Source organism: Globicephala melas, chromosome 18, assembly GCF_963455315.2.
Source record: "Globicephala melas chromosome 18, mGloMel1.2, whole genome shotgun sequence".
Lineage (NCBI taxonomy): Eukaryota > Metazoa > Chordata > Mammalia > Artiodactyla > Delphinidae > Globicephala > Globicephala melas.
The window spans coordinates 7,735,137-7,759,497 of NC_083331.1; the positions used below are offsets into that span (position 1 = coordinate 7,735,137).

General features: G+C 44.2%; 1 protein-coding gene across 3 annotated transcripts in view; it reads left to right on the plus strand.

The window, feature by feature from the left end:
* Positions 1 to 24,361, plus strand: part of B3GLCT (beta 3-glucosyltransferase) — a 108,554-nt gene that overhangs the window by 18,155 nt on the left and 66,038 nt on the right. For all 3 annotated transcript variants that reach the window (XM_030882559.3, XM_060288038.1, XM_060288039.1), the window contains exons 3-4: positions 2,208 to 2,247; positions 15,281 to 15,390. In XM_030882559.3, coding sequence (XP_030738419.1) covers positions 2,208 to 2,247; positions 15,281 to 15,390 — 150 coding nt within the window. The remainder of the gene's footprint in view (positions 1 to 2,207; positions 2,248 to 15,280; positions 15,391 to 24,361) is intronic.

A 24,361-nucleotide genomic window follows, 5' to 3' on the forward strand; every position in this document is an offset into this window, starting at 1 on the left:
GCAGGCGGACTCCCAACACTGCGCCACCAGGGAAGCCATTTTAACCATTTTTAAGTGTACAGTTCAGTAGTGTTAAGTATATTCCTACTGTTGCACAAGCAGTCTCCAGAACTCTTTTCATCCTGCAAAACTGAACCTCTGCACCCAGTAAGCCACAATTCTCCATCCTCCTCCCCCAGCCCCCCACCACCCTGCTTTCCATCTCTGTGAATTCAGTGGTCCTAGGTACCTCATGTAAATGGAGTCATACCGTCTCTGTCTCTTTATAACTGGCCTATTTCACTTAGCATAATGTCCTCGAGGTGCGTCCATATCGTAGCAGATGTCAGAATCCCTTCCTTTCTAAGGCCGTTGTATGGAGGGACCACATTTTCTTCGTCCATTCCAGTGCTATTTTTAAATCGAAAATCTCCAATTTTCCGTTATCCTCATCTGGCAGCCAAAGCTGTGGCCTGGCAAGGAGAAGGCAGCCTGGCCCCAGGGGAAGCCGAGGGTTCCCTCCCCGAGTGCAGGCAATGCTCCTGGCCAGAGGGGCAGTGAGTCCACACGCGCTAACCTAGGACAATAGCCTGGCTCTGCTTCAGCACATGTAGGGAAGTGGCTTGAGCTTTCCAGTCTTCTTTTTTTTTTTTTTTTGTGATACGCGGGCCTCTCACTGTTGGGGCCTCCCCCGTTGCGGAGCACAGGCTCCGGACGCGCAGGCTCAGCGGCCATGGCTCACGGGCCCAGCCGCTCCGCGGCATGTGGGATCCTCCCGGACCGGGGCACGAACCCGTGTCCCCTGCATCGGCAGGCGGACTCTCAACCACTGCACCACCAGGGAAGCCCTCCAGTCTCTTTAGTGGCTCTTCTGAAAAGAGTTTTATCAGGATTAGGTAAAGTGTCACTTGATCCCGAGGTACAGCAAATCAGTACGTAACTCTGAGGTTCTTCTCGACTCGGTGGTATTTCTGTTCTTGAGACAAAGATAATTTCAGAAAATGCTACGGAAGGTGGCTGCTCCCCTGTGTTCCTCCCCCTGTCCTCATCTGCTGTCACGGTCCCTCCTGCATCCTAAGAGGACACGTCTCTGTGGCAGCGTCTTGGCTTTTAAGCTGTTCCGGTTTTGGTGATAAAGGCTCACAACTGCACTTCGCGTTGCAGTCTGTGAAGAAGATGGAGGGGTATTTGCCACCGTCCATTTATCATAATTATAGCATGTACCGTTGCAAATGGAAAGGGGCAGTTAGAGAGAAAATTCCTTCTTCCAGAGAAGACAATGAAAGTGGCAGATTTAGCTGCTGACACTCTGTGCTTTGTCAGAGAAGTCTTTGAAGAGCTCCTCCCTGATTTAATCAGGATCAGGTACTTCTGTGCTTACGTGCCCACGTCCAGATTTCTGCGTCTGAAGCTCTGCAGCTCTGAGACGTCCCTTTTGTGCTCATGAAATGTCATGAGCCCGAGGCTGACCCCCTCCACGGTCCTACTCAGGCCCTCAGGGCTGCTTCTCAGGTAGGAGAGAACACGGTGGTGTCATTCTTTTTTCTTTTTTTTTTTGATGTACCACGCAAGCACAATATTTATTTATTTATTTTCTGGCTGCGCTGAATCTTCGTTGTGGCGCGTGGGGTTCTCTAGTTGTGATGCACGGGCTCAGTTGCCCTGTGGCATGTGGGATCTTAGTTCCCCGACCAGGGATCGAACCCACGTCCCCTGCATTGGAAGGAGGATTCTTAACCACTGGACCACCAGGGAAGTCCTGGTGGTGTCATTCTTGACGGCAATACATCTGAGCCCCCAAAATGTTAAATACGATAATTAGTAGAGCCCATTTACCTGAGGAACACACAACTAGAATCGGTACTATCTCTGATATATTTGTAATGCTTAGCATTTACAAGTTTTTAAAATTAACCCTCCCAAGAGCATCATGAACCATCTTACTCAGGAAGAGCGAGCCTCACCTCAATTCAGTGACGTGCTCAGGATGACATCAGAGAGGAACGGCCCCATAGGAATCTTCTGCTGTGATGCAGAAGTATTGATACGTTGTTGCTGCCCCCCCCCCCCCGCTTAATTTTGGTCTCTTTCTTTAGGGAAGCATTTCCAAGCTCTCATTTTCAATGTCTACCTCCAAATGTTAATATGTACCATACATATGTATTTGGTGTATTGCTAGTTTTGTTATGTGACGAGATTTATCTTTTTCTCTTTTATTTAAAATACAGAATTTGGAGAAAAGTGGTATATCAGAGAAAAATGACGTAGGTGAGTAATGATTTCTTTTTTAACTTAAGAGTATGTATTCAGGTGTACTTCTTGTAAATTATATTTCAGTGAAGTGAATTTTCCTTTCTGATTTTATTTATGGGATAAATATTGTTGTCCAAATAGGCCGTCTTTGGCCCAGCCCGGTGTTTACCCTCATGAAGACACAGGGGGAACACTTTTCAGATTGACATATTGGAAGTAACAGCTAATACGCTGGATTGAATTCCCTCGGCCACAGTTTACTGAGTGGCCAATGAGGACAGATTCCCATGCCGGGGGGCCGCTGTGAGGGTGCAGAGACCAATGAGACAGAGGCTGTGGCACACTTCGCGGGACGAAGGGTCAGCTGTGGCCTTGGCTCACGTGCCCTCCGCTGGGAGCCGGGTCGCCACTGCTGACCTGCAGGCAGCATGCCCGTCCCCTTCGGGTCAGCTTGGCAGCCGCGTCTTCTGTTAAAACATGGGGCGAGGCCGCTCCTGGCTGCCTTGCAGACACACGGTACCCGCCTCACAGCCCATCGGCACTCATGTCTGTGCTCCCTTTTACACACATCTTTCTCCCCACGTATTGTGAACATCTTCAGGGGTGTGACCACGAGTTCGGATTCGGATTCCGTGGGCAGCGGGCCCCAGGGTGTTGATGGGAGGGCAGGGCCGCGCCTCTGTGTGTTGGGTCTCTTCCTAGAGTGTGTGAACTTGATCATTGTCAGTCATCCCAGGGTGGGCCATGGAGACCTGGGAGGTGGGCCTTTGGACGGGGGAAAGGGACGCTTTCCTTCCTAGGCCCTCCTTGCCTGGGCCTGGGTTCTGAGGCGTCTAGAAGGCAGGAGAGGCCCCCCTCCGGGTGGCAGGGTGGGATGGACTGTGCTGGGCCTGGGTGTGCGGGGGGACCACAGGGGGTGGGCTGGAGTCTTCGGATCTGAGAGCGGCAGTGTTTAGGGAGCCACAGGGGTTCATTGCTCTGCCTTCCCTGCATTACAACATCCTGTGTGGCTGAGCCTCTACTCACGGGAGGAGACTTAAAATCCTCAGAGATTTTTCCTCTGAGGCCAACCCCTGTGCATTTGGGCATTTGGCTGTGTGTTGATTTCGTGGGAGCTGGTGGGCCTCCTCGTAGTAAGTGGTTCTTAAATGAACAATGGCCCTGATCTGGAATGTGGTCTTGAACGTACCTGGGGAGCTGCCTGAGCAAGTGAATCTACAGTCTCCAAGTTGCAAATGGCAAATCCAGTGATAACTGAACTTGGTATCAGTTCATCTGAAAAACGACTCAGGGAGCTTATTTACTTAACGTCAGTCTACAGGACCGGGATGGCGGTGGGGCTACTAAAGCAGCCATCCCAGCAGAATCAGTGCCTGGATCTTGGTCTCACGGTGCTCAGGGCTGGGTGACCGACTCCAAGCGTGGGGCAGTCTTTTTTCCTCTTTTGACTCATTGCCTAATCAGTACATTCACTGGGGACCATGGTTCTCACCAAGTACGACATCCCTCCAGTGGCTCTTCCTGTGTGTGTGTGTGTCCATCCCCCAGCCTGAAGTCCCAGGCACTTGTTATACAGCTTTTGTCAGAAGACCATCACATTGATTTCACATCGGAAAAACACCAGCGTGAGATAATTTTCGACCGGGAGAGATTAGTACTTAGTGGAATGGTTGGTGCATGGTATATACTCAGAAACGGGAGAATTAGAGAACCTTTGATTGCTTTTTCTTTTTGTGAATTTTTGAATTGTATTTTATTTATTTTTTTGTACAGCAGGTTCTTACTAGTTATCCATTTTATACAAATTAGTGTATATATGTCAATCCCAATCTACCAGTTCATCCCACCGCCCCCCCCAACTGCTTTCCCCCCTTGGTGTCCATACGTTTCTTCTCTACGTCTGTGTCTCAATTTCTGCCCTGCAAACCGGTTCATCTGTACCATTTTTCTAGGTTCCACATATACGTGTTAATATACGATATTTGTTTTCCTCTTTCTGACTTACTTCACTCTATGACAGTCTCTAGATCCATCTACGTCTCTACAAATGACTCAATTTCGTTCCTTTTTATGGCTGAGTAATATTCCATTGTATATATGTACCACATCTTCTTTATCCATTCATCTGTCGATGGGCATTTAGGTTGCTTCCATGACCTGGCTATTGTAAATAGTGCTGCAATGAACATTGGGGTGCATGTGTCTTGTTTTTTGTTTTTTTTTTAGTGGTACGCGGGCCTCTGACTGCTGTGGCCTCTCCCGCTGCGGAGCACAGGCTCTGGACGGGCAGGCTCAGCGGCCATGGCTCACGGGCCCAGCCACTCTGCGGCATGCGGGATCCTTCCAGACCGGGGCACGAACCCGTGTCCCCTGCATCGGCAGGCGGACTCTCAACCACTGCGCCACCAGGGAAGCCCGCACGTGTCATTTTGAATTATGGTTTTCGCAGGGTATATGCCCAGTAGTGAGATTGCTGGGTCATATGGTAGTTCTATTTTTAGTTTTCTAAGGAAGCTCCGTACTGTTCTCCATAGCGGCTGTATCAATTTACATTCCCACCAACAGTGCAAGAGGGTTCCCTTTTCTCCACCCTCTCCAGCATTTGTTGTTTGTAGATTTTCTGATGTTGCCCATTCTAACTGGTGTGAGGTGATACCTCATTGTAGTTTTGATCTGCATTTCTCTAATAATTAGTGATGTTGAGCAGCTTGTCATGTGCTTCTAGGTCATCTGTATGTCTGCTTTGGAGAAATGTCTATTTAAGTCTTCTGCCCATTTTTGGATTGGATTATTAGTTTTTTTTAATATTGAGCTGCATGAGCTGTTTATATATTTTGGAGATTAATCCTTTGTCTGTTGATTCGTTTGCAAATATTTTCTTCAATTCTGAGGGTTGTCTTTTTGTCTTGTTTGTAGTTTCCTTTGCTGTGCAAAAGCTTTTAAGTTTCATTAGGTCCCATTTGTTTATTTTTGTTTTTATTTCCATTACTCTAGGAGGTGGATCAAAAAAGATCTTGCTGTGATTTATGTCAAAGAATGTCTTCCTATGTTTTCCTCCTAAGAGTTTTATAGTATCGGTCTTACATTTAGGTCTCTAATTCATTTGGAGTTTATTTTTTGTATATGGTGTTAGGGAGTGTTCTAATTTCATTCTTCTACATGTAGGTGTCCAGTTTCCCCCGCACCACTTATTGAAGAGACTGTCTTTTCTCCATTGTATATCCTTGCCTCCTTTGTCATAGATTAGTTGACCATAGGTGTGTGAGTTTATCTCTGGGCTTTCTATCCTGTGCCATTGATCTATATTTCTGTTTTTGTGCCAGTACCATATTGTCTTGATTACTGTAGCTTTGTAGTATAGTCTGAAGTCAGGGAATCTGATTCCTCCAGCTCCGTTTTTTTCCCTCAAGATCACTTTGACTATTCGGGGTCTTTTGTGTCTCCATACAAATTTTAAGATTTTTTTTTCTAGTTCTGTAAAAATGCCATTGGTAATTTGATAGGTATTGCATTGAACCTGTAGATTGCATTGGGTAGTATAGTCATTTTCACAGTGTTTATTCTTCCAATCCAAGAACATGGTATATCTCTCTGTCTGTTTGTATCATCTTTAATTTCTTTCATCAGTGTCTTATAGTTTTCTGAGTACAGGTCTTTTGTCTCCCTAGGTAGGTTTAGTCCTAGGTATTTTATTCTTTTTGTTGCAGTGGTAAATGGGAGTGTTTCCTTAATTTCTCTTTGAGATTTTTCATCATTAGTGTATAGGAATGCAAGAGATTTCTGTGCATTAATGTTGTATCCTGCAACTTTACCAAATTCATTGATTAGCTCTAGTGGTTTTCTGGTGGCATCTTTAGAATTCTTTATGTATAGTATCATGTCATCTGCAAACACTGACAGCTTTACTTCTTCTTTTCCGATTTGTATTCCTTTTATTTCCTTTTCTTCTCTGATTGCCATGGCTAGGACTTCCAAAACTATGTTGAATAATAGTGGTGAGCGTGGACATCCTTGTCTTGTTCCAGATCTTAGAGGAAATGCTTTCAGTTTTTCACCATTGAGAATGATGTTTGCTGTGGGTTTGTCCTATATGGCCTTTATTATGTTGAGGTAGTTTCCCTCTGTGAGCACTTTATGGAGAGTTTTTATCATAAATATGTGTTGAATTTTGTCAAAAGCTTTTTCTGCATCTATTGTGATGATCATATGGTTTTTCTTCTTCAATTTGTTAATATGGTGTATCACATTGATTTGCATATATTGAAGAATCCTTGCATCCCTGGGATAAATCCCACTTGATCGTGGTGTATGATCCTTTTAATGTGTTGTTGGGTTCAGTTTGCTAGTATTTTGTTGAGGATTTTTGTATCTATATTCATCAGTGATAGTGGTCTGTAATTTTCTTTTTCTGTAGTATCTTTGTCTGGTTTTGGTATCAGGGTGATGGTGGCCTCATAGAATGAGTGTGGGGGTGTTCCTTCCTCTGCAGTTTTTTGGAAGACTTTGAGAAGGTTGGGTGTTAGCTCTTCTCTGAATGATTGATAGAATTCACCTGTGAAGCCCTCTGGTCCTGGACTTTTGTTTGTTGGAAGATTTTAAATCACAGTTTCAATTTCATTACTTGTGATTGGTCTGTTCATATTTTCTGTTTCTTCCTGGTTCAGTCTTGGAAGGTTATACCTTTCTAAGAATTTGTCCATTTCTTCCAGGTTGTCCATTTTATTGGCATAGAGTCACTTGTAGTAGTCTCTTAGGATGCTTTGTATTTCTGAGTGTCTGTTGTAACTTCTCCTTTTTCATTTCTAATTTTATTGATTTGTGTCCTCTCCCTCTTTTTCTTGATGAGTCTGGTTAATGGTTTATCAATTTTGTTTATCTTCTCAAAGAACCAGCTTTTAGTTTTATTGATCTTTGCTATTGTTTTCTTTGTTTCTGTTTCATTTATTTCTGCTCTGATCTTTATGATTTCTTTCCTTCTGCTAACTTTGGGTTTTGTTCTTCTTTCTCTAGTTCCTCTAGGTGTAAGGTTAGATTGTTTATCTGAGGTGTTTGTTGTTTCTTGAAGTAGGATTGTATTGCTATAAACTTCCCTCTTAGAACTGCTTTTGCTGCATCCCGTAGGTTTTGGATCGTCGTGTTTTCATTGTCATTTGTCTCTAGGTATGTTTTGATTTCCTCTTTGATTTCTTCAGTGATCTCTTAGTTATTTAGTAACGTATTGTTTAGCCCCCATGTGTTTGTCTTTTTTACATTTTTTTCCCCGTAATTTATTTCTGATCTCATAGTGTTGTGGTCAGAAAAGATGCTTGATATGATTTCAATTTTGTTAAATTTACTGAGGTTTGATTTGTGTCCCCAGATGTGATCTATCCTAGAGAATGTTCCGTGCGCCCTGAGAAGAAAGTGTAATCTGCTGTTTTTGGATGGAATGTCCTATAAGTATCAATTAAATCTATCTGGTCTGTTTTGTCATTTAAATCTTGTGTTTCCTTATTAATTTTCTGTTTGGATGATCTGTCCATTGGTGTAAGTGAGGTGTTAAATTCCCCCAGTATTATTGTGTTACTGTCGATTTCCTCTTTTATAGCTGTTAGCAGTTGCCTTATGTATTGAGGTGCTCCTATGTTGGGTGCATATATATTTATAATTGTTATATCTTCTTCTTGGATTGATCCCTTGATCATTACGTAGTGTCCTTCCTTGTCTCTTGTAACATTCTTTATTTTAAAGTCTATTTTGTCTAATATGAGTATTGCTACTCCAGCTTTCTTTTGATTTCCATTTGCGTGGAATATCTTTTTCCATCCCCTCACTTTCAGTCTGTATGTCTCCCTAGGTCTGAAGTGGGTCTCTTGTAGACAGCATATAGATGGATCTTTTTATTGTATCCATTCAGCCAGTCTGTGTCTTTTGGTTGGAGCATTTAATCCATTCACGTTTAAGGTAGTTATCAATATGTATGTTTGTATTTCCATTTTCTTAATTGTTTTGGGTTTGTTTTTGTAGGTCCTTTTCTTCTCTTGTGTTTCCCACTTAGAGAAGTTCCTTTACAATTTGTTGTAGAGCTGGTTTTGCGGTGCTGAATTCTCTTAGCTTTTGCTCATCTGTAAAGCTTTTGATTTCTCCATGGAATCTGAATGAGATCCTTGCTGGGTAGAGTTGGGTAGAGTAATCTTGGTTGGTTCTTCCCTTTCATCACCTTAAGTATATCATGCCACTCCCTTCTGGCTTCCTTAAGTATATCATGCCACTCCCTTTTGGCTTGTAGAGTTTCTGCTAAGAAATCAGCTGTTAACCTTACTGGAGTTCCCTTGTATGTTATTTGTCATTTTCCCCTTGCTGCTTTCAATAATTTTTCTTTGTCTTTAATTTTTGCCAGTTTGATTACCGTGTGTCTCGGTGTGTTTCTCCTTGGCTTTATCCTGCCTGGGATTCTCTTCACTTCCTGGACTTGGGTGGCTATTTCCTTTCCCATGTTAGGGAAGTTTTCAACTATAATCTCTTCAGATATTTTCTTGGGTTCTTTCTCTCTCTCTTCTCCTTCTGGGACCCCTATAATCTGAAAGTTGTTGCATTTAATGTTTCCCAGAGGTCTCTTAGGCTGTCTTCATTTCTTTTCATTCTTTTTTCTTTATTCTGTTCTGCAGCAGTAAATTCCACCATTCTGTCTTCCACGTCACTTATCTGTTCTTCTGCCTCAGTTATTCTGCTGTTGATTCCTTCTAGTGTAGTTTTCATTTCAGTTGTTGTATTGTTCATCTCTGTTTGTTCATTCTTTAATTCTTTTAGGTCTTTGTTAAACATTTCTTGCATCTTCTCGATCTTTGCCTCCATTCATTTCCTGAGGTCCTGGATCATCTTCACTATCATTATTCTGAATTCTTTTTCTGGAAGGTTGCCTATCTCCACTTCATTTAGTTGTTTTTCTGAGGGTTCTTCTTGTTCCTTCATCTGGTACATAGCCCTCTGCCTTTTCATCTTGTCTGTCATCCTGTGAATGTGGGTTTTGTTCCACAGGCTGCAGGGTTGTCGTTCTTCTTGCTTCTGCTGCCTGCCCTCTGGTGGATGAGTCTGTCTAAGGGGCTTGATGGGAGGGACTGGTGGTGGATAGAGCTGGCTGTTGCTCTGGTGGGCAGAGCTCAGTAAAACTTTAATCTCATTGTCTGCTGATGGGTGGGGCTGGGTTCCCTCCCTATTGGTTGTTTGGCCTGAGCCGAACCAACACTGGAGCCTACCCAGGCTCTTTGGTGGGCTAATGGCGGACTCTGGGAGGGCTCATGCCAAGGAGTACTGCCCAGAACTTCTGCTGCCCGTGTCCTTGTCCTCACGGTGAGACACAGCCACCCCTCACCTCTGCAGGAGACCGTCCAACACTAGCAGGTAGGTCTGGTTCAGTCTCCTATGGGGTCACTGCGCCTTCCCCTGAGTCCTGATGTGCACAGTACTTTGTGTGTGCCCTCCAAGAGTGGAGTCTCTGTTTCCTCCAGTCCTGTCGAAGTCCTGCAATCAAATCCCACTAGCCTTCAACGTCTCATTCTCTGGAAGTTCCTCCTCCTGTTGCCGGACCCCCAGGTTGAGAAGCCTGACATGGGGCTCAGAACCTTCACTCCAGTGGGTGGACTTCTGTGGTATAAGTGTTCTCCAGTTTGTGAGTCACCCACCCAGCCGTTATGGGATTTGATTTTACTGTGATAGTGCCCCTCCTACCATCTCATTGTGGCTTCTCCTTTGTCTTTGGATGTGGGGTATCTTTTCTGGTGAGTTCCAGTGTCTTCCTGTCGATGATTGTTCAGCAGTTAGTTGTGATTCCGGTGCTCTCACAAGAGGGAGTGAGAGCACGTCCTTCTACTCCAGCATCTTGAACCAATGACTGGTGGCGCAGTGGTTAAGAATCTGCCTGCCAATGCAGGGCACACGGGTTCGAGCCCTGGCCCTGGAAGATCCCACATGCCACGGAGCAACTAAGCCTGTGTGCCACAACTACTGAGCCCATGTGCCACAACTACTGAAGCCTGTGTGCCCAGAGCCCACGCTGCACAACAAAAGCCACCACAATGAGAAGCCCGCACACGGCAATGAAGAGTAGCCCCCGCTCGCCGCTACCAGAGATAGCCTGTGCACAGCAACGAAGACCCAACACAGCTAAAAATAAATAATTTATAAAAAAGAAAAAAAAAAGAAAAGGATAGCTTTATTGCTTTGCTAGCAAAGGGAGACACACTGGGCTTCTGCCTCAAAGAACTGTGTGTCCCCACCTTTGATTGCTTTCCTCTTCACAAAAGAGTTAATCCTCCTACAGGGCTCCCTCTGTAGCCATCTCTGGTCCTGTTTCCTGAAAGTTCTACAGCTACTGTCGGCTTTAACACCGAGTGGGTCCTCGCTGTATCCTTGACTATCTTCCCTTCTCGCCCGTCACACTCATCATTATTGTCAGGCACTTAGTGTGTGACCCATTTATCACTCATTCCTGGAGGAGGTACAGTGACAGTCTGTCTTGAGTTGTGACTGTGTTTGCTCAAGGCACATTGCAGTGGGTTTAGGGAAGTATCAGCAAAGGGATGGGAAAATAGCGGAATCGTCTTATTTGGTTCCACTGACCAGGCAGTGAGAGCTTAAGAGTCACGTGGTTGAACGGCATGAACAGAGAAGACAACCCGGAGATCTAGACTCGGCCAGAATGCGATGCAGTCCAGGAGGGCTTAGGATGTATGTCAGGAAACATTTCCTGGTGCCGATACATAAAGAACAGCAGGAATCTAAGAACCAAACTGTACTATGCTGGTTATTTTCTGGAATGGGGGTAGGGCTGAACGTGGTCATCGTTCATTGTGTCAGGGTTGTAGGACCTGGGTACACCCTTCCGCTTTTGCCTCATACAGGTAACGCCAGCACACGCATGCCGTTCCTTACCTCACCGTACAGCCTCCCCTAACTGTAATACTTCAGGGCCCAACACTCCATTTGCTGTCCCGAACCTTCACTGCTCTCTCTGTTGGAAAAGTCGTCCCCGGGTGTCCCCAGGACTTGGTGTCCTCATCACATCCTCTGGGGAGGCTCTGCTATCTGGGGTCCCAGAGCGCTCTGGGGCCCTTCCCCAGTTTGAAAGCTGTTAATCTATAGACCCGGCCTCTTTGCGTGGCACATAAATCCTTCCTGATCTGATCTGGCTGACGCAGCCTTCCTCTCTAACTTTATCACTGACTGTTCCCTTCATCCTTTTCTCAGAAATGCCCGATAAACTCCCTGGTCACCTCTCAGGGCTGCTCCCAAGATAAGGTGGGCTGTGGGCTCTGTGATAACTCTCTTCTTCCTGCCACTGATCTGCTACCTTGTGCCTGAGTCTGTAGAAAACTGTGTTTTATTTTTTTTTACTTTTTAAATGTTTAATTTATTTTTTTAATGTTAATTTTTAATTTTAATATTTTATTTTTTTGGCTGCACTGTGCACATATGAGATCTTAGTTCCCCGACTAGGGATTGAACCTGTGCCCCCTGCAGTGGAAGTGCGGAGTCTTAACCACTGGACCGCCAGGGAAGTCCCACTGCTGCATTTTAGAGGAAACTCAGGAAGCACCCCTCCCCAGAAGCTCTCCCTGCACTGGCTCTCCTCCTCTGTGCCCCCAGGGTCCCCGCTTGGCTCTGCAGTGACACCCACGGCCTCGTGCTGTGATGGCGTCTTCTGAGCTAGACTCCCGTGCTGGGGCCACGCTTGCTCCTTTGTGTATCCTGGATCCTCGTGCTTAGAAGAGGCTTCGAGATGTTTGCTGAATGAGTGCACACAGCATGCGAGATCCAAGCACTTGATAAAGGAAGGGGATGATCTCTCAGGAGCAGAGGAAATAGCACAGGACCCAGATACGAAAAGGGGAAGAATTCGCTTTTTTTCTTCTCCCCAAGCCTCTTCCCCACACCAAAGAGCTGCTTCTGTGCCAACAGTGGGAACTTTGCTGATCTGGTAGAGGAGGTGGTGGGAGTTGATTCCTGCAGGGTTAACCTTTTGACAGATGGAGCTACTCTTTTTTTTTTTAACTTTAAAAATAATTTTTTTTATTTATGTAATTTATTTTTTGGCTGCGCTGGGTCTTCATGACTGCGTGCGGGCTTTCTCTAGTTGTGGCGAGGCGGGGCTACTCTTTGCTGCGGTGCACGGGCTGTAGGTGCGCAGGCTTGAGTAGTTGTGGCTCTCAGGCTCTAGAGTGCAGGCTCAGTAGTTGTGGCACATGGGCTTAGTTGCTCTGTGGCATGTGGGATCTTCCCGGACCGGGGCTTGAACCTGTGTCCCCTGCATTGGCAGGAGGATTCTTAACCACTGCGCCACCAGGGAAGTCCGAGCTGCTCTTTTAAAAAAATTTATTATGAATTATTTTGAACATACAGGAAGCTACAAAGAGTAACATGGTGTATCTACCACTCAGATTAAGAAATAAAATATTCCTAACACAGCTGTAGCATTTAAACCATCATCTTGATTTGGTGTCTATCGTTCTCCTGTGGTCTTTTATACTTTCACACCATATTTGATATGTATACATGCATATATATGGTATATATCCATTTTTTATATATTTGTGTTTATATTTTTGTAAACCATTGATTTATACTGTATGGTTATTCCCTTGTGCCTTGCTTTTTTCAGCATTCTGTCTTAGGGTTCATCTCCAATATCCATCTGGCTTGATCCACGTAGCGTCAGTTAATGTTTATTGCTGTGTAGTAGTCCAATCTGTGTATCCTGTTAGGGGGTGTCTGGTTTGCTTCCAATTGTTTCTTTTTACACAGTGCTGCTGTGAGCACTCTTGTTACGCTCCCTTGTACACGCATTGCGAGTTTCTCAAGGATGACTAATAAGGCTGGAGTTTCTGGGTCATTGCACATGTGTGCCTTCAACTTTATTAAATTTTGCAAAAATTATTCTCTGAGGCTTAATGACTCCAGTCTTAAAAAAATAAATACTTTTCATTTTGATAAGTCAGTTACGTTAGTGTTTCAGATGTAGTGGATCGAAGGTTCCATTTCAGTTGAAGTAGAAGATACCCGTTTGAGCTGTATCTGTGTGTCTCATTTATACTGATTTAAAACGGAGATCGGTATGTGGAGGTTTCGTATTTATATAAACTCCTACAAAGGAAGAATGAGGTCATATTCAGCAGGTTGTTCAGCATTTCCTTTTAAATTTTTTGTTGAGTTTTAACCAGAGAGCGTTTTGGATTATTTTTAGGATCTGGACTGCTCACTGTGGAGCTATTTGTTGTATGAATATTTGAGTGAATAAATGAATGGAACTATAGAACTGAACGTGAGAACGATAAAATTTAATGGAATAAATTAAAACCAAGTTAGCGGCCCTGAGTCGAGGGGTTAAAGTGAAAAGCTCCTGGTGGGGGGAGGGTCCTCACATTCATCTACTGTCAGCCTGCTGGAGGCTACAGTTTTTTAAATTTTTAATTTTTAAAAAAATTTTATTTTATATTGGAGTATAGTTGATTAACAGTGTTGTGTTAGTTTCAGGTGTACAGCAAAGTGATTTAGTTTTACGTATACATATGGCTATTCTTTTTCAAATTCTTTTCCCGTTTAAGTTATTGCAGAGTACTGGAACAGAGTTCCCTGTGCTGTACAGTACTCCTTGTTGGGTATCCATTTTAAATATAGCAGCGTGTACATGTCAACCCCAAACTCCTAGTCTGTCCCTCCCCCCAACCCTCCCCTCCCTGCCCCCCCACCCGGTAACCAGGGGTTCATTCTCTAAGTCTGCGTCTATTTGTGTTTTGTAAATAAGTTCAGTTGTATTTTTTTTATTAGATTCCACATATAAGTGATATCATGTATTTGTCTTTCTCTGTCTGACTTACTTCACTTAGTATGATCATCTCCAGGTCCATCCATGTTGCTTGGAGGCTAAAAGTCTGTGACACCTGCCTTCGGCCAGCACCCCCGTCTGGTGGCAGCGTCCTGACACAACGGCAGTTCCATTTCTTTATCACGAGCTCAGAACCTGGGCAGGCCTGATGTGCTTCCCTGGTGCGGGGCCTGAGCAGCCCCCTCTGCGGCGAGACGTCTGTGGTCTCCCCTGGTCTGGACCCTGTCAAGACACCGGCTGCCCCGAAGCCAGTCTTAGCTGGCGGCAGATACGGCCAGTGTTGCCGACAGGCTTTTATGCAGCCCTTCCCGCCACAGCCCTGCTGTGTGGAATCGTGGCTGTTTTCCTGGAGATAACACTGCATCCTGGCCAGGTGCCTTGTGAGGTCATTGCTGAGCGTCACCTTGAAGGGCTGTCCAGAATGTGCTTGAGGTAGAGTGTTAGTTTGCTAGGGCTGCTGAAACTAAGTGCCACAAACCGCGTGGCTTCAGCAGAAGTTTGTCTCCCGGTTCTGGAGGCTGGGTTGGTTTCCTCAGAGGCCCCCCTCCTTGGCTTGCAGGTGGCCGTCCTCTCCCTGTGTCTTCACAGCATCCTCCCTCCGTGTGTCTCTTGCCCGGATTTCCTCTTTTTATAAAGACGCCAAGTACTGTATATCGGATTAGGACCTATACTAATAACCTCACTTTAACTCGATCACCTCTGTAAAGACCCAATTCCAAATTAGGTCACATTGTGAGGTGCTGGGGGTGAGGACTTCAACACATGAAGTTTGGGGGACACAATGCAGCCCCTAACAGGTAGACACACTGTAGGGTTATGTGGGAATTGTTAAAAGGCTTCTTGCAGACATTGGATTTTCAGTGATGAGGGAAGTGACTGTTCTTTCCCACATTAACATTTGCGTACTTTCTGACAGATGCAGGAGCAACGTCACAGTTTGTTACCACAGACTTGGTTAGTACAGCGGGCTTATTTACTTACTAACTTCTAGGAAGGAAGTTGCAGAGATCAGTTTAAAAAGGGAGATTGTGTTATTAGAATTACATATAAATTGATTTTTTTTTCCCTAAGAGTTTATTGCCTGAAGGCTTGCCTTGTGGTTGTTTTTTTTTTTTGACTTGTTTTCAAGTTTATTTCAGTTGTTGTTAAAAAAAAATACCTGAAAACTTTTTGTTGTTGTTGTTCTAGATTTAAAAGGAATTGCATTTGTCATCCAGAGTCAAAGTAATTCTTTTCATGCAAAGAAAGCAGAACAGTTAAAACAAAGCATCTTAAAGCAAGCTGCAGATCTTACCCAGGTACGTAGAGGTGACTTGGAATGTCAGTACTTACTTATTTCTTGATGCATTTTTGTTTTCCAAAGCTCTTGGTCCATAGATGATCAATTTTATTGAGATAAAATACCTCGTTTTTTGTTTTGCTGGCTTAATATGGACTATATTGTTTAGAATGCTCTAGTTAATTTCTAATGCTCAAAGCATCGTATTCTAAATTATTATATATATTTTTTAAGAGAATTATATAAATGTATAGGACTATCACGGTTTCATCATAAAGTATGATAGAAAAAAGTGGAAGAAATAACTTTTTAAAGGCAGAGCTTAAAATAGCAAAGATAATTAATGTTCAAAATTTTGGTAACAAGTTCTATGGGAATTTCTATGTTGAAATAACACTTTCATTAACCTTAGTGCGGTGCTGCTTCTGTGAGTTTCTTAATCCGTTTTAAAATTGGATCTTATTAATTGAACTTTTGATTTGATTTATAATGTAATATCCAAGAAGGATTATGGAGAGAAAGACTGACACGTCCAGGTACACTTTAATGATGTTTGAAATAGGCGTGAGCTGAGTTTAAATCTGTTCTGAATGATGCTGGAGGTTTGGGGCAAAGGAAGAGCTACCTTCTTGTGCTGCCGTACAGGAGCTTTCTTTTTTAGCCAAGCAAAGAAATTCCTCCCAGCCCGCTCCACTATGTGGCTGTGGCCTTCAAGACAGAAGTGCTGTCTGCAGGTAAAAGCCGTCAAGCGCTCTCTGACAAGAGACCTGTGTGTTTGACAGACAGCTTCTTTCTGTTGGTGGGAGCTGGGAAGTAAAGGGTTGGAGATATCAATGGAAAAATGAACAACTGTAAATGGTATTCAAGGTTAAGGCACTGCTCACAGTAAAGCTTACTGTGCTTCATCTTTAAATGCTTTACGTATGAAATTCATCCACCCTCCCCACGTCCCCGCAAGGACAGACCCTCGGTTCCTCATACCTTCTCAAGGGAGAGGAAAGTGTTGCAGGCTATAGACAGGTGGTTGGTTTTTTTGTTTTTTTGGGGGGGAGGGTTACTTGGAGATAGGAGCAGCTTGATGAGTTTTAAGTTCCCCTTTGTCTGGAAACCCAACTTTGGAGATTTTCTTCTACTAAACCTTTTCAGATTCCATCAGAGAGGAAGTCCTGCAGCAACCTTGACAGGCTGGGGTTCCTCCGTGGGCTCTGGTAGAGGCCTGTGCGGGGGTCAGGGAGCAGGGCCCCACATAGTCCCTCAGTGGGGTTCAGGTGAGCATTCATGGAATTTAGCTCAGTTGGGCCTTGGCTGTTACCCCAAACTGTGAAGCAGTGATGATGTCAGGACAGAGTTATGTATCGTTTGAATTCATATATGAATTAAGGGCACATATATCTCTGTACCTTGTTCCCAGAAGTACCTTCCCTTTAGTAGAGGCAGATTCATGTGTGTTTTATTTATTTTTTTAAAATAAATTTATTTATTTATTTTTTGGCTGCGTTGGGTCTTCGTTGCTGTGCGCAGGCTTTCTCTAGTTGTGGCAAGAGGGGGCTACTCTTCGTTGCAGTGCGTGGGCTTCTCATCGCAGTGGCTCCTCTTGTTGCGGAGCACAGGCTCCAGGTGCGTGGGCTTCAGTAGTTGTGGCACTCGGGCTCAGTAGTTGTGGCTCACGGGCTCTAGAGCGCAGGCTCAGTAGTTGTGGTGCGTGGGCTTCATTGCTCCACGGCATGTGGGATCTTCCCAGACCAGGGCTCGAACCCGTGTCCCCTGCATTGGCAGGCGGATTCTTAACCACTGTGCCACCAGGGAAGCCCTTGTGTCTCTCTTTTCTAAAGTTCTCTGAGGTCAGTATAAAACATAAGAATGTAACATCCTGGTTACACGCTGTAATATGGTTCAACCATGATCAGTGTTCTGCTTGTGGTAACCTTTCCTAGAAAGGTTAGAAAACATTTCTATTTCTCTAAAGTGTTGAGCTTTTCTAGCAGTTTATTCTGCGCTCTGTTTAGTTTCAGTGTGCTTCTACTTAATTTGTATTGTCCTTTGCATTTGCAGTTGCCATTTAGACCACCTGTTTAGCTGGTGACTTAGATCGCCACTAGGTGGCAGTATTGGTTTTACATTTAAAGACACCTAATAAAGCAGTATCACCAAGCAAACCCCTCCCCCAGCATCTAATTTCCGTGATAATAAATGGAGTCTAGACTAAAGCAATTGGAAACCTCCCTTTATTATCAGATAGTCTGTTTTTCTTATTCAGTTCTTTCCTAGCGTGGAAGCCAGCTATGAGTACTGAAGTAGTTATGACAGAATTTCATTTTAGCACTTGGATTTAATTTGCTCACAAGATCCAGGGTGTACTGTTACAACTCAGGTAATTTCATATTTGGGTTAACACATCTTTTGGTAGTTGAAATGGCTGGAAAGATTTTACAGTTTGCATCTGTACATGATACTGGTTCATTTTTTTTCTCTGTGTAGAGTTCTTTATGTTACGTATGTGATTTAAAGTTGAATTTATTCCACGAATAGCATCTTGGAGATCCACAGATTGTCAAAAGCTCGCACCGGGTCTGTAGACAATACCTGGGGCAATGATGAGCTACCCTGACCTAGAACTACGTGAAAACAGAGAAAGAAGATTAACTGCAGAGAATTAAGTGCTGAGATGCACAGACTATAGGGCAGCAGAGTCACTTGGAGAGGCAGGTAATGGCTCCCTAGTTGCAACTTGACTGGAACTTGGTTTAAGAAACTGACATATTCTTGAAAAAGAACTGACAGCCTAGTCGTCAGCTGGGGAAGACAAGGACAGCTGAATCCGGGGCAGAGTTGTCAGGGCATCACCAGTGCTGCGGCAGAAGCAGGCTGGCTCCTCTGAGGCGTCAGCCCCATGGTTTGCCAGGTATGTGCTGCGCCTCTAACGGGACAGGATGTCACCTGCGACCTGAATCATGAAGTCTTCAGGTTGCAGTTTTGGTTTTCTCCATCGATTTGCCCACCATGAGCATTCACCACAGTTGCTTAGTGAGGGAGGAATCAGCCACAAGTTTTACCATCTGAATATTTATCTGATAGTCCAAAATATCTCTTCCACGCCACCAGATGTCTAGAACTGCTGTTTATTTATTCCTTACTCCTGTCGGGTTGCACTTGACTACGAAATCTGCCAGAAATTAAGGTGCAAAAATTTAATGGTTTCCGCAGTTAGGCATCTGCTTCTAGCTGTTCTCTTTTGCTTTGGCAAGTCATTGCCTACGCCTGTTTCGCCTCAAGGTGCTAAAATGTGGTCTTATTGAAAACACAAACGTTTTTCATTCTTCTCATTTGAGTATAAAAACAGGAGCCTAAGCGAACTTTCTATCTGAAACACGACACTGTACTCGGAGTTGTTACCAGAGTGGTGAAGCTGTTTCCCTTGTTTTCTGAAACAGTCTGGGTCATTGGGAGTTGTCACTCCCATTTCCAGGTTTGATGCTTATAAGGCAGGTCATAATGGTTTTGAAGTCTATAATGATATAGTTCTTCTAGTCAGGAAGCTAGCAGACTTTACCAAGTGCTTCCTGTGTACAGAGAACCATTCTGGATTGTGGTGGAGCCGAGTTAGGATTTAGAAAAGATACTCTAGTTCTTTGAATTACTTATAAGGTAGATGGTAACGATCTCATAATAGAAATGACTGTATCATTAAGTAGAAATTAGAAATCCGAAATAAGTCTATTAAAATATCTATTCAACAATATTCATTGCACATCTGTAGCTACATTAGGTACTTTTGAACGTAACAGGACACCTCTAGACAGTCCCTGGGGCCCTTGAGAAAGACGGTGGTCATGAAGTTGTTTAGGAAGTAGAGCGATATGTAAACAGCACATGAAGGAAGACTTCTATCAGATCAGATAGGAGAGACAGGAAATTAGCTGGAGGGATGTTGGTTTGGAACAGGGAACCAGATCTGGAAGACGAAGACATGAGTCATCAGGAAGGTTTGCTTTTGGGATGCCAGGGGACCTAGGATTTGTTCGGGGGGGTGAGTAAAGCGTGTTTTAGCAGGAATAGTGATCTTTCTAGATCAAAATGGATGGAAAGTAGAGCTGGTAATGTGGTTGACCAGTACAGGGTTCCTAACTGTACATCTACAGATAGAAGAATGCAGATTTGGAAGAAGTGCTACCTTTTTTCCTGAGTGTTTTCTCCCTGCGTTACAGATGGAAGGGTAATGTGAACTTATAAAGATTGACTATACAAAGAGGTGCATGAACAAAAGCCAGGTGGAGGTAAGGCTAACAGAAACCCGTAAGGAGAGTTTGTGCAACAATCTCTGAATTAATCAGGCCCTTGAGTGTATTTTGTTTTAAATACCTGTTATGTGCGTGGCATCTGTGTGTCAATTGTGATTTGACTTCTGCTTTTTGAACTTGGAAAAAATTCCTTCTTGAGTCAGTGTTTGTGTGAAAATTCTTGTTTTTTTTTGTTACGTGAAATGGGCGCAGTCAGCTCGGTCTCTGGCGAAGACTCTGTTGGAGAAGCTTGAGTTTATGTTGTGATGGAGAGGCTGTCAAATGAGAGTATTTTTTCCCTTCTGGGACCTGGGATCCGGTAACCAAGGCTGATCCTAGATTGACACAGTTTTTACTGCACCTTCAGAAATGTGTCAACACTTGCTTAAAATTATAGAAGCCATTAATATTCGCCAAAGGAATTTCAAAATAAGATTAAATTGGAGGCAATAAAGGAGAGAGGAGAGAGCATCATTGTGCTTTTTTAAAACTAGGTTCTAGTAAAATAAAGACTCATGTACATTTTGAAGACTCTGAAGTCTGATCTTAGCACAAGGCACAGGTCATGTGTGGTTGGGGAACCACTTTGAATGGGAGACAGGGAATAAGCCCCTGTAGGAGTGACTACTCAGAGAGAGGGGACAGGCTGGATTTAGAATGAAGGCAGGACCTGAGGGAGGGGCAGAACCACGGATAAGTTATGGACCCCTTTTTTTTTTCAACATCTTTATTGGAGTATAATTGCTTTACAATCGTGTGTTAGCTTCTTCTGTATAACAGAGTGAATCAGCTATACGTATACATTTATCCCCATATCCCTTCCCTCTTGCGTCTCCCTCCCACCCTCCCTATCCCACCCCTCTAGGTGGTCACAAAGCACGAGCTGATCTCCCGGTGCTATGCGGCTGCTTCCCACTAGCTATCTATTTTACATTTGGTAGTGTGTATATGTCCATGCCACTCTCTCACTTTGTCCCAGCTTACCCTTCCCCCTTCCCGTGTCCTCAAGTCCATTCTCTGCATCTACGTATGGACGCATTTTTAAGGCATCCTCCAAATACAGAAAAGAAAATTCAGAAGTGGGTTAGGCTTATAAGGTTTTCTTTTTAGGGGGGTTATGGTGCCCCTGTAAATTTCATTTTATGGCAATAATGGATTACATTTTCTGTTTTAGGCCCAAAGGGGCCAGACTAGCTGCTTAGAAACCTCCATACTCTCCCTTCCCACAGCTAAATAGCTTCTGAAGAGAGCAGACGGTTCCAATTTTGTTGCCTTCTTTTGTGGTACGAACTTTATTTAAAAGCTGGCAGAATCACAACCTTACAAATAAATGATTCTGCTTATTCACAGAAAGGTTTGGAAATCACTGTTTTCTCAAGAAGAGCTAGGTCTTGGCTCATTAGTTTAAAAAACCTCATTTCCATGCGATAAGGCAGGAAAGCTGGAAGCAAAGCCTTTCACAGAGGAGCGTGAAGAAGCTTGAGAAAGTGGCCTTGTGTTTTCTAGTTTCAGACGTTATCATATTGGCAAGGAGACAGCTTGAGGTGCTTCATTAAAAGGTTAGCTGTGAGAATCAAGTCGCTTTCACAACACTTTCCTTTTTAGGTGAGAGCAATCGGATGCTGAATTACTTAGTGAAAGTTTGTTTTCTGTCGTAATCGGTAGGTGTTAAGTAATCACATTGAGTTATTTATTAAAGTGGAGTTCTTACTGCGTTGCTGTTGAGTAAGAATTTATGCATCCGTTTACCAAATCTTTGTGGAGTATTACTTAGGCAAGGGCCTGGGCGAGATGCTGCAGGAGAAAACAGAGCAGTGAGACCGAGTGCACTTCCTCTGGGGCTTGCTCAGCTGTAATGAATTCTTCACACCATGTCGTGAATGTGGGTCTCTGTTTGGCGCCCAGCATTTGGACACCTTCCCTTACTGGAGATTTCTACCTGGTGTGAATCTGGTGGGAGTGGGCTCGGCCCACTCAGGACCTCAGAGCCCAGACTCGGGGTCTCCCCAGCTCATGGAGGGTGGCCAGCTGGACGTTGCCACGCAGGATTCTGAGTCTGGAGCTAGGGACCCATACAAGTGGTTTATTTATTTATTTACTGACTTTATTTATTTACATTTGGTTGTGCTGGGTCTTAGTTGTGGCAGATGGGCTCCTTAGTTGCAGCTTGCCAGCTCCTTAGTTGTGGCATGCAAACTCTTAGTTGCGGCATGCATGTGGGATCTTAGTTCCGTGACCAGGGATCGAACCTGGGCCCCCTGCATGGGGGGGCGCAGAGTCTTAACCACTGTGCCACCAGGGAAGTCCCGAGTGGTCACTTTAGATCTCACTCTCCTGGTGGTGACATCGGTGCCCAGGGGACCAAGTGAGGTGGCAATGCATGCGTGCACGTGTTGGAGGAGGCCAGTGCTCTGGGGCGGGTGATGCCCTGCAGGGCGACCTTTTCCCGGTGAGTCACTGTGGAGGGGGGCCCTGCCTGTGCCACCCTCTGGGAGGCTCGTGATGGGGGGTGGGGCACTGCATGTCACTTCCTGCAGCCGCATCAACAGCCACCATGAGAACACAGGCCAGGCAGCAGCCCGCCCGCCCTGCCGGGAGAGGTCAGCGGAGGCTTTGTCATGACATTTGAACTGAGCCTTGAAGAAACAGGAAGAGTTTGCCGGGGCGACTGTGAGGACCCCCACTGATGGAGAGGGGAAATCTTGGGTCTCGCGGGATGTTGGCAAAGGGCTCAGCTACTCTGTGAGCTACTACCATGAGTTCACATTTGGGGAGGTGGGCTTGGAGGGACTAGTGAGACACCTAACACGTGGCGCCGGGGTCTGCAGTAGAGACCCTGGAGGAGGGTTGGAAGCCATAATAGTGCCCGCAGCGGACGTCCACTGAGTGCTCACCATGGCCGTTACTTTACCTCGCGCTCATGTCAATACACTATGCCGCCTTCAAGCGTCAGCTCATCTAAGTCTATGAAGTGGTTTCTGTAATTCTCCCCATTTGCAGAGAGGAAATGGGCTTAGAGGGATTGAGCGACTTGCCCAAGCTCACATCACTAACGAGCAGTGCGGCCAGGCTTGCGTCTCAGTTCTGATCTGCCTGCTGACACACAGGTGGGGCCTTAATCACGGGGCCAGGCGGCAGATCGCTGCCGCTGCTGTGTGCAAGGAATTCCACGCCAGTTTGTAAACAGTGGTCTGTGCCCTCTCTCACCTTACCCGGCCTTTTTTTTTTTTTTTAATACCATTTATCCTTGGCATTATATTCTAGATATATTTGCTTACTGCCTGTATCCTGCATTAGAACCTGAGATCCAAGAGGTCAGATCCAAGACTCTGCCCGGTCTTTTCACAGATGTTTCCTATGTTCCTAGAACAGCACCTGGCACATAGTAGTTGCTCAACAAATATTGTACAATCATAATAATATTAATAACCATCACATGCAAGCTTGTGCCAAGTGCTTGGAATGTATTAAGTCACTTGACCCCATGACTGTTGTGACCCCCATGTTAGAGATGAGAAAACAGACCACAGGCAGGTCTGGGAACTTGCTCAAGGCTGAAGAGCTGGAGCGAGGATTCTGATGCAAGCACGTTGCCTCCAGAAATCAGGTCCCTACATGCTAAGCTTTATTGCCTTTCATGAAGGAGTGAATGATTCGTTAAAATAGAGTTATATGAGCTATAAAAATGTACATAGTAATGCATTTCAAAGTAAATATTTAATAAAGAGAAATTATATCAATGATGAGGTAATATTTTTCTCTTGTTAGGAAATGACAGGTTTCTGGGGAAAAAAATATATTTTAACATAGGCTCAGATTCCTGGAGCGTTTGTCATTATAGCATCACTGTAATCTCCTGGTCCACATGTGAATCCTGGGTTTTTAAAGGCTAGTAAATCTGTCTGATGTATGTTCCAAACAGGATATTATATCCTCATAAGATAGACCTACTTCTTACGGAAGAAATAACAATAAACAGATGTTAATTTTTGTCATGATTTATTTGTTGGTCTAAAAGTTCAGTGCCTAAGAACTATGTAATAGTTGGAATTTGGAAATACAGTTGAACTGGCATCAGTCTTAAAAGCAGGATTCAGTCCTTTAGAACTTTTGCCTGATACTGAACAAATATCTTGGGTTTTGCTTTCTAATTTAGTGCTTGGTCTGAATAATGAGACCGAATTAGACCATAAACTCATGTACTTAAATTAAGGTATGGACAAGTAACGAATATTGGGAAATAGTCTGTTGACAAGGGAAGAGGCCAGCATCATGGAGTTAAATTAGTTGAGCTTTTTCCAGACAGAGGCAGAAAGACTAAAGTGGTTCAAAACCAAATTTGCCTAATAAAGTTATTTATGACATTTAAAATATTAATCTACTTTGATCCATGTTCCAGTGTTGGCTTTTTCATTCATACTCATTCTAGATATAAATTTTTAATGATTTCTGCCTCCATATCAAGAATATGGGCTTTCTCCATTCTCAAAGCATTTTCAGAATACGCAGCTATGCAATCCAAGCCCTCTCCCAAATGAAGACGATGAATATGTATGAGAAACAGGTACTGAAGTAGAGTGTGGGTTCTGAATTTGTTGGTTCTCAGTAATTATTAATGGCATTAAATGTGAATATGCCATGATAAGAAATGTTCAAAGGAAGTACTGCCTGAAGGTCCAGTAGGCTTTCTGACTTCAAAATGCTTATTAGGAT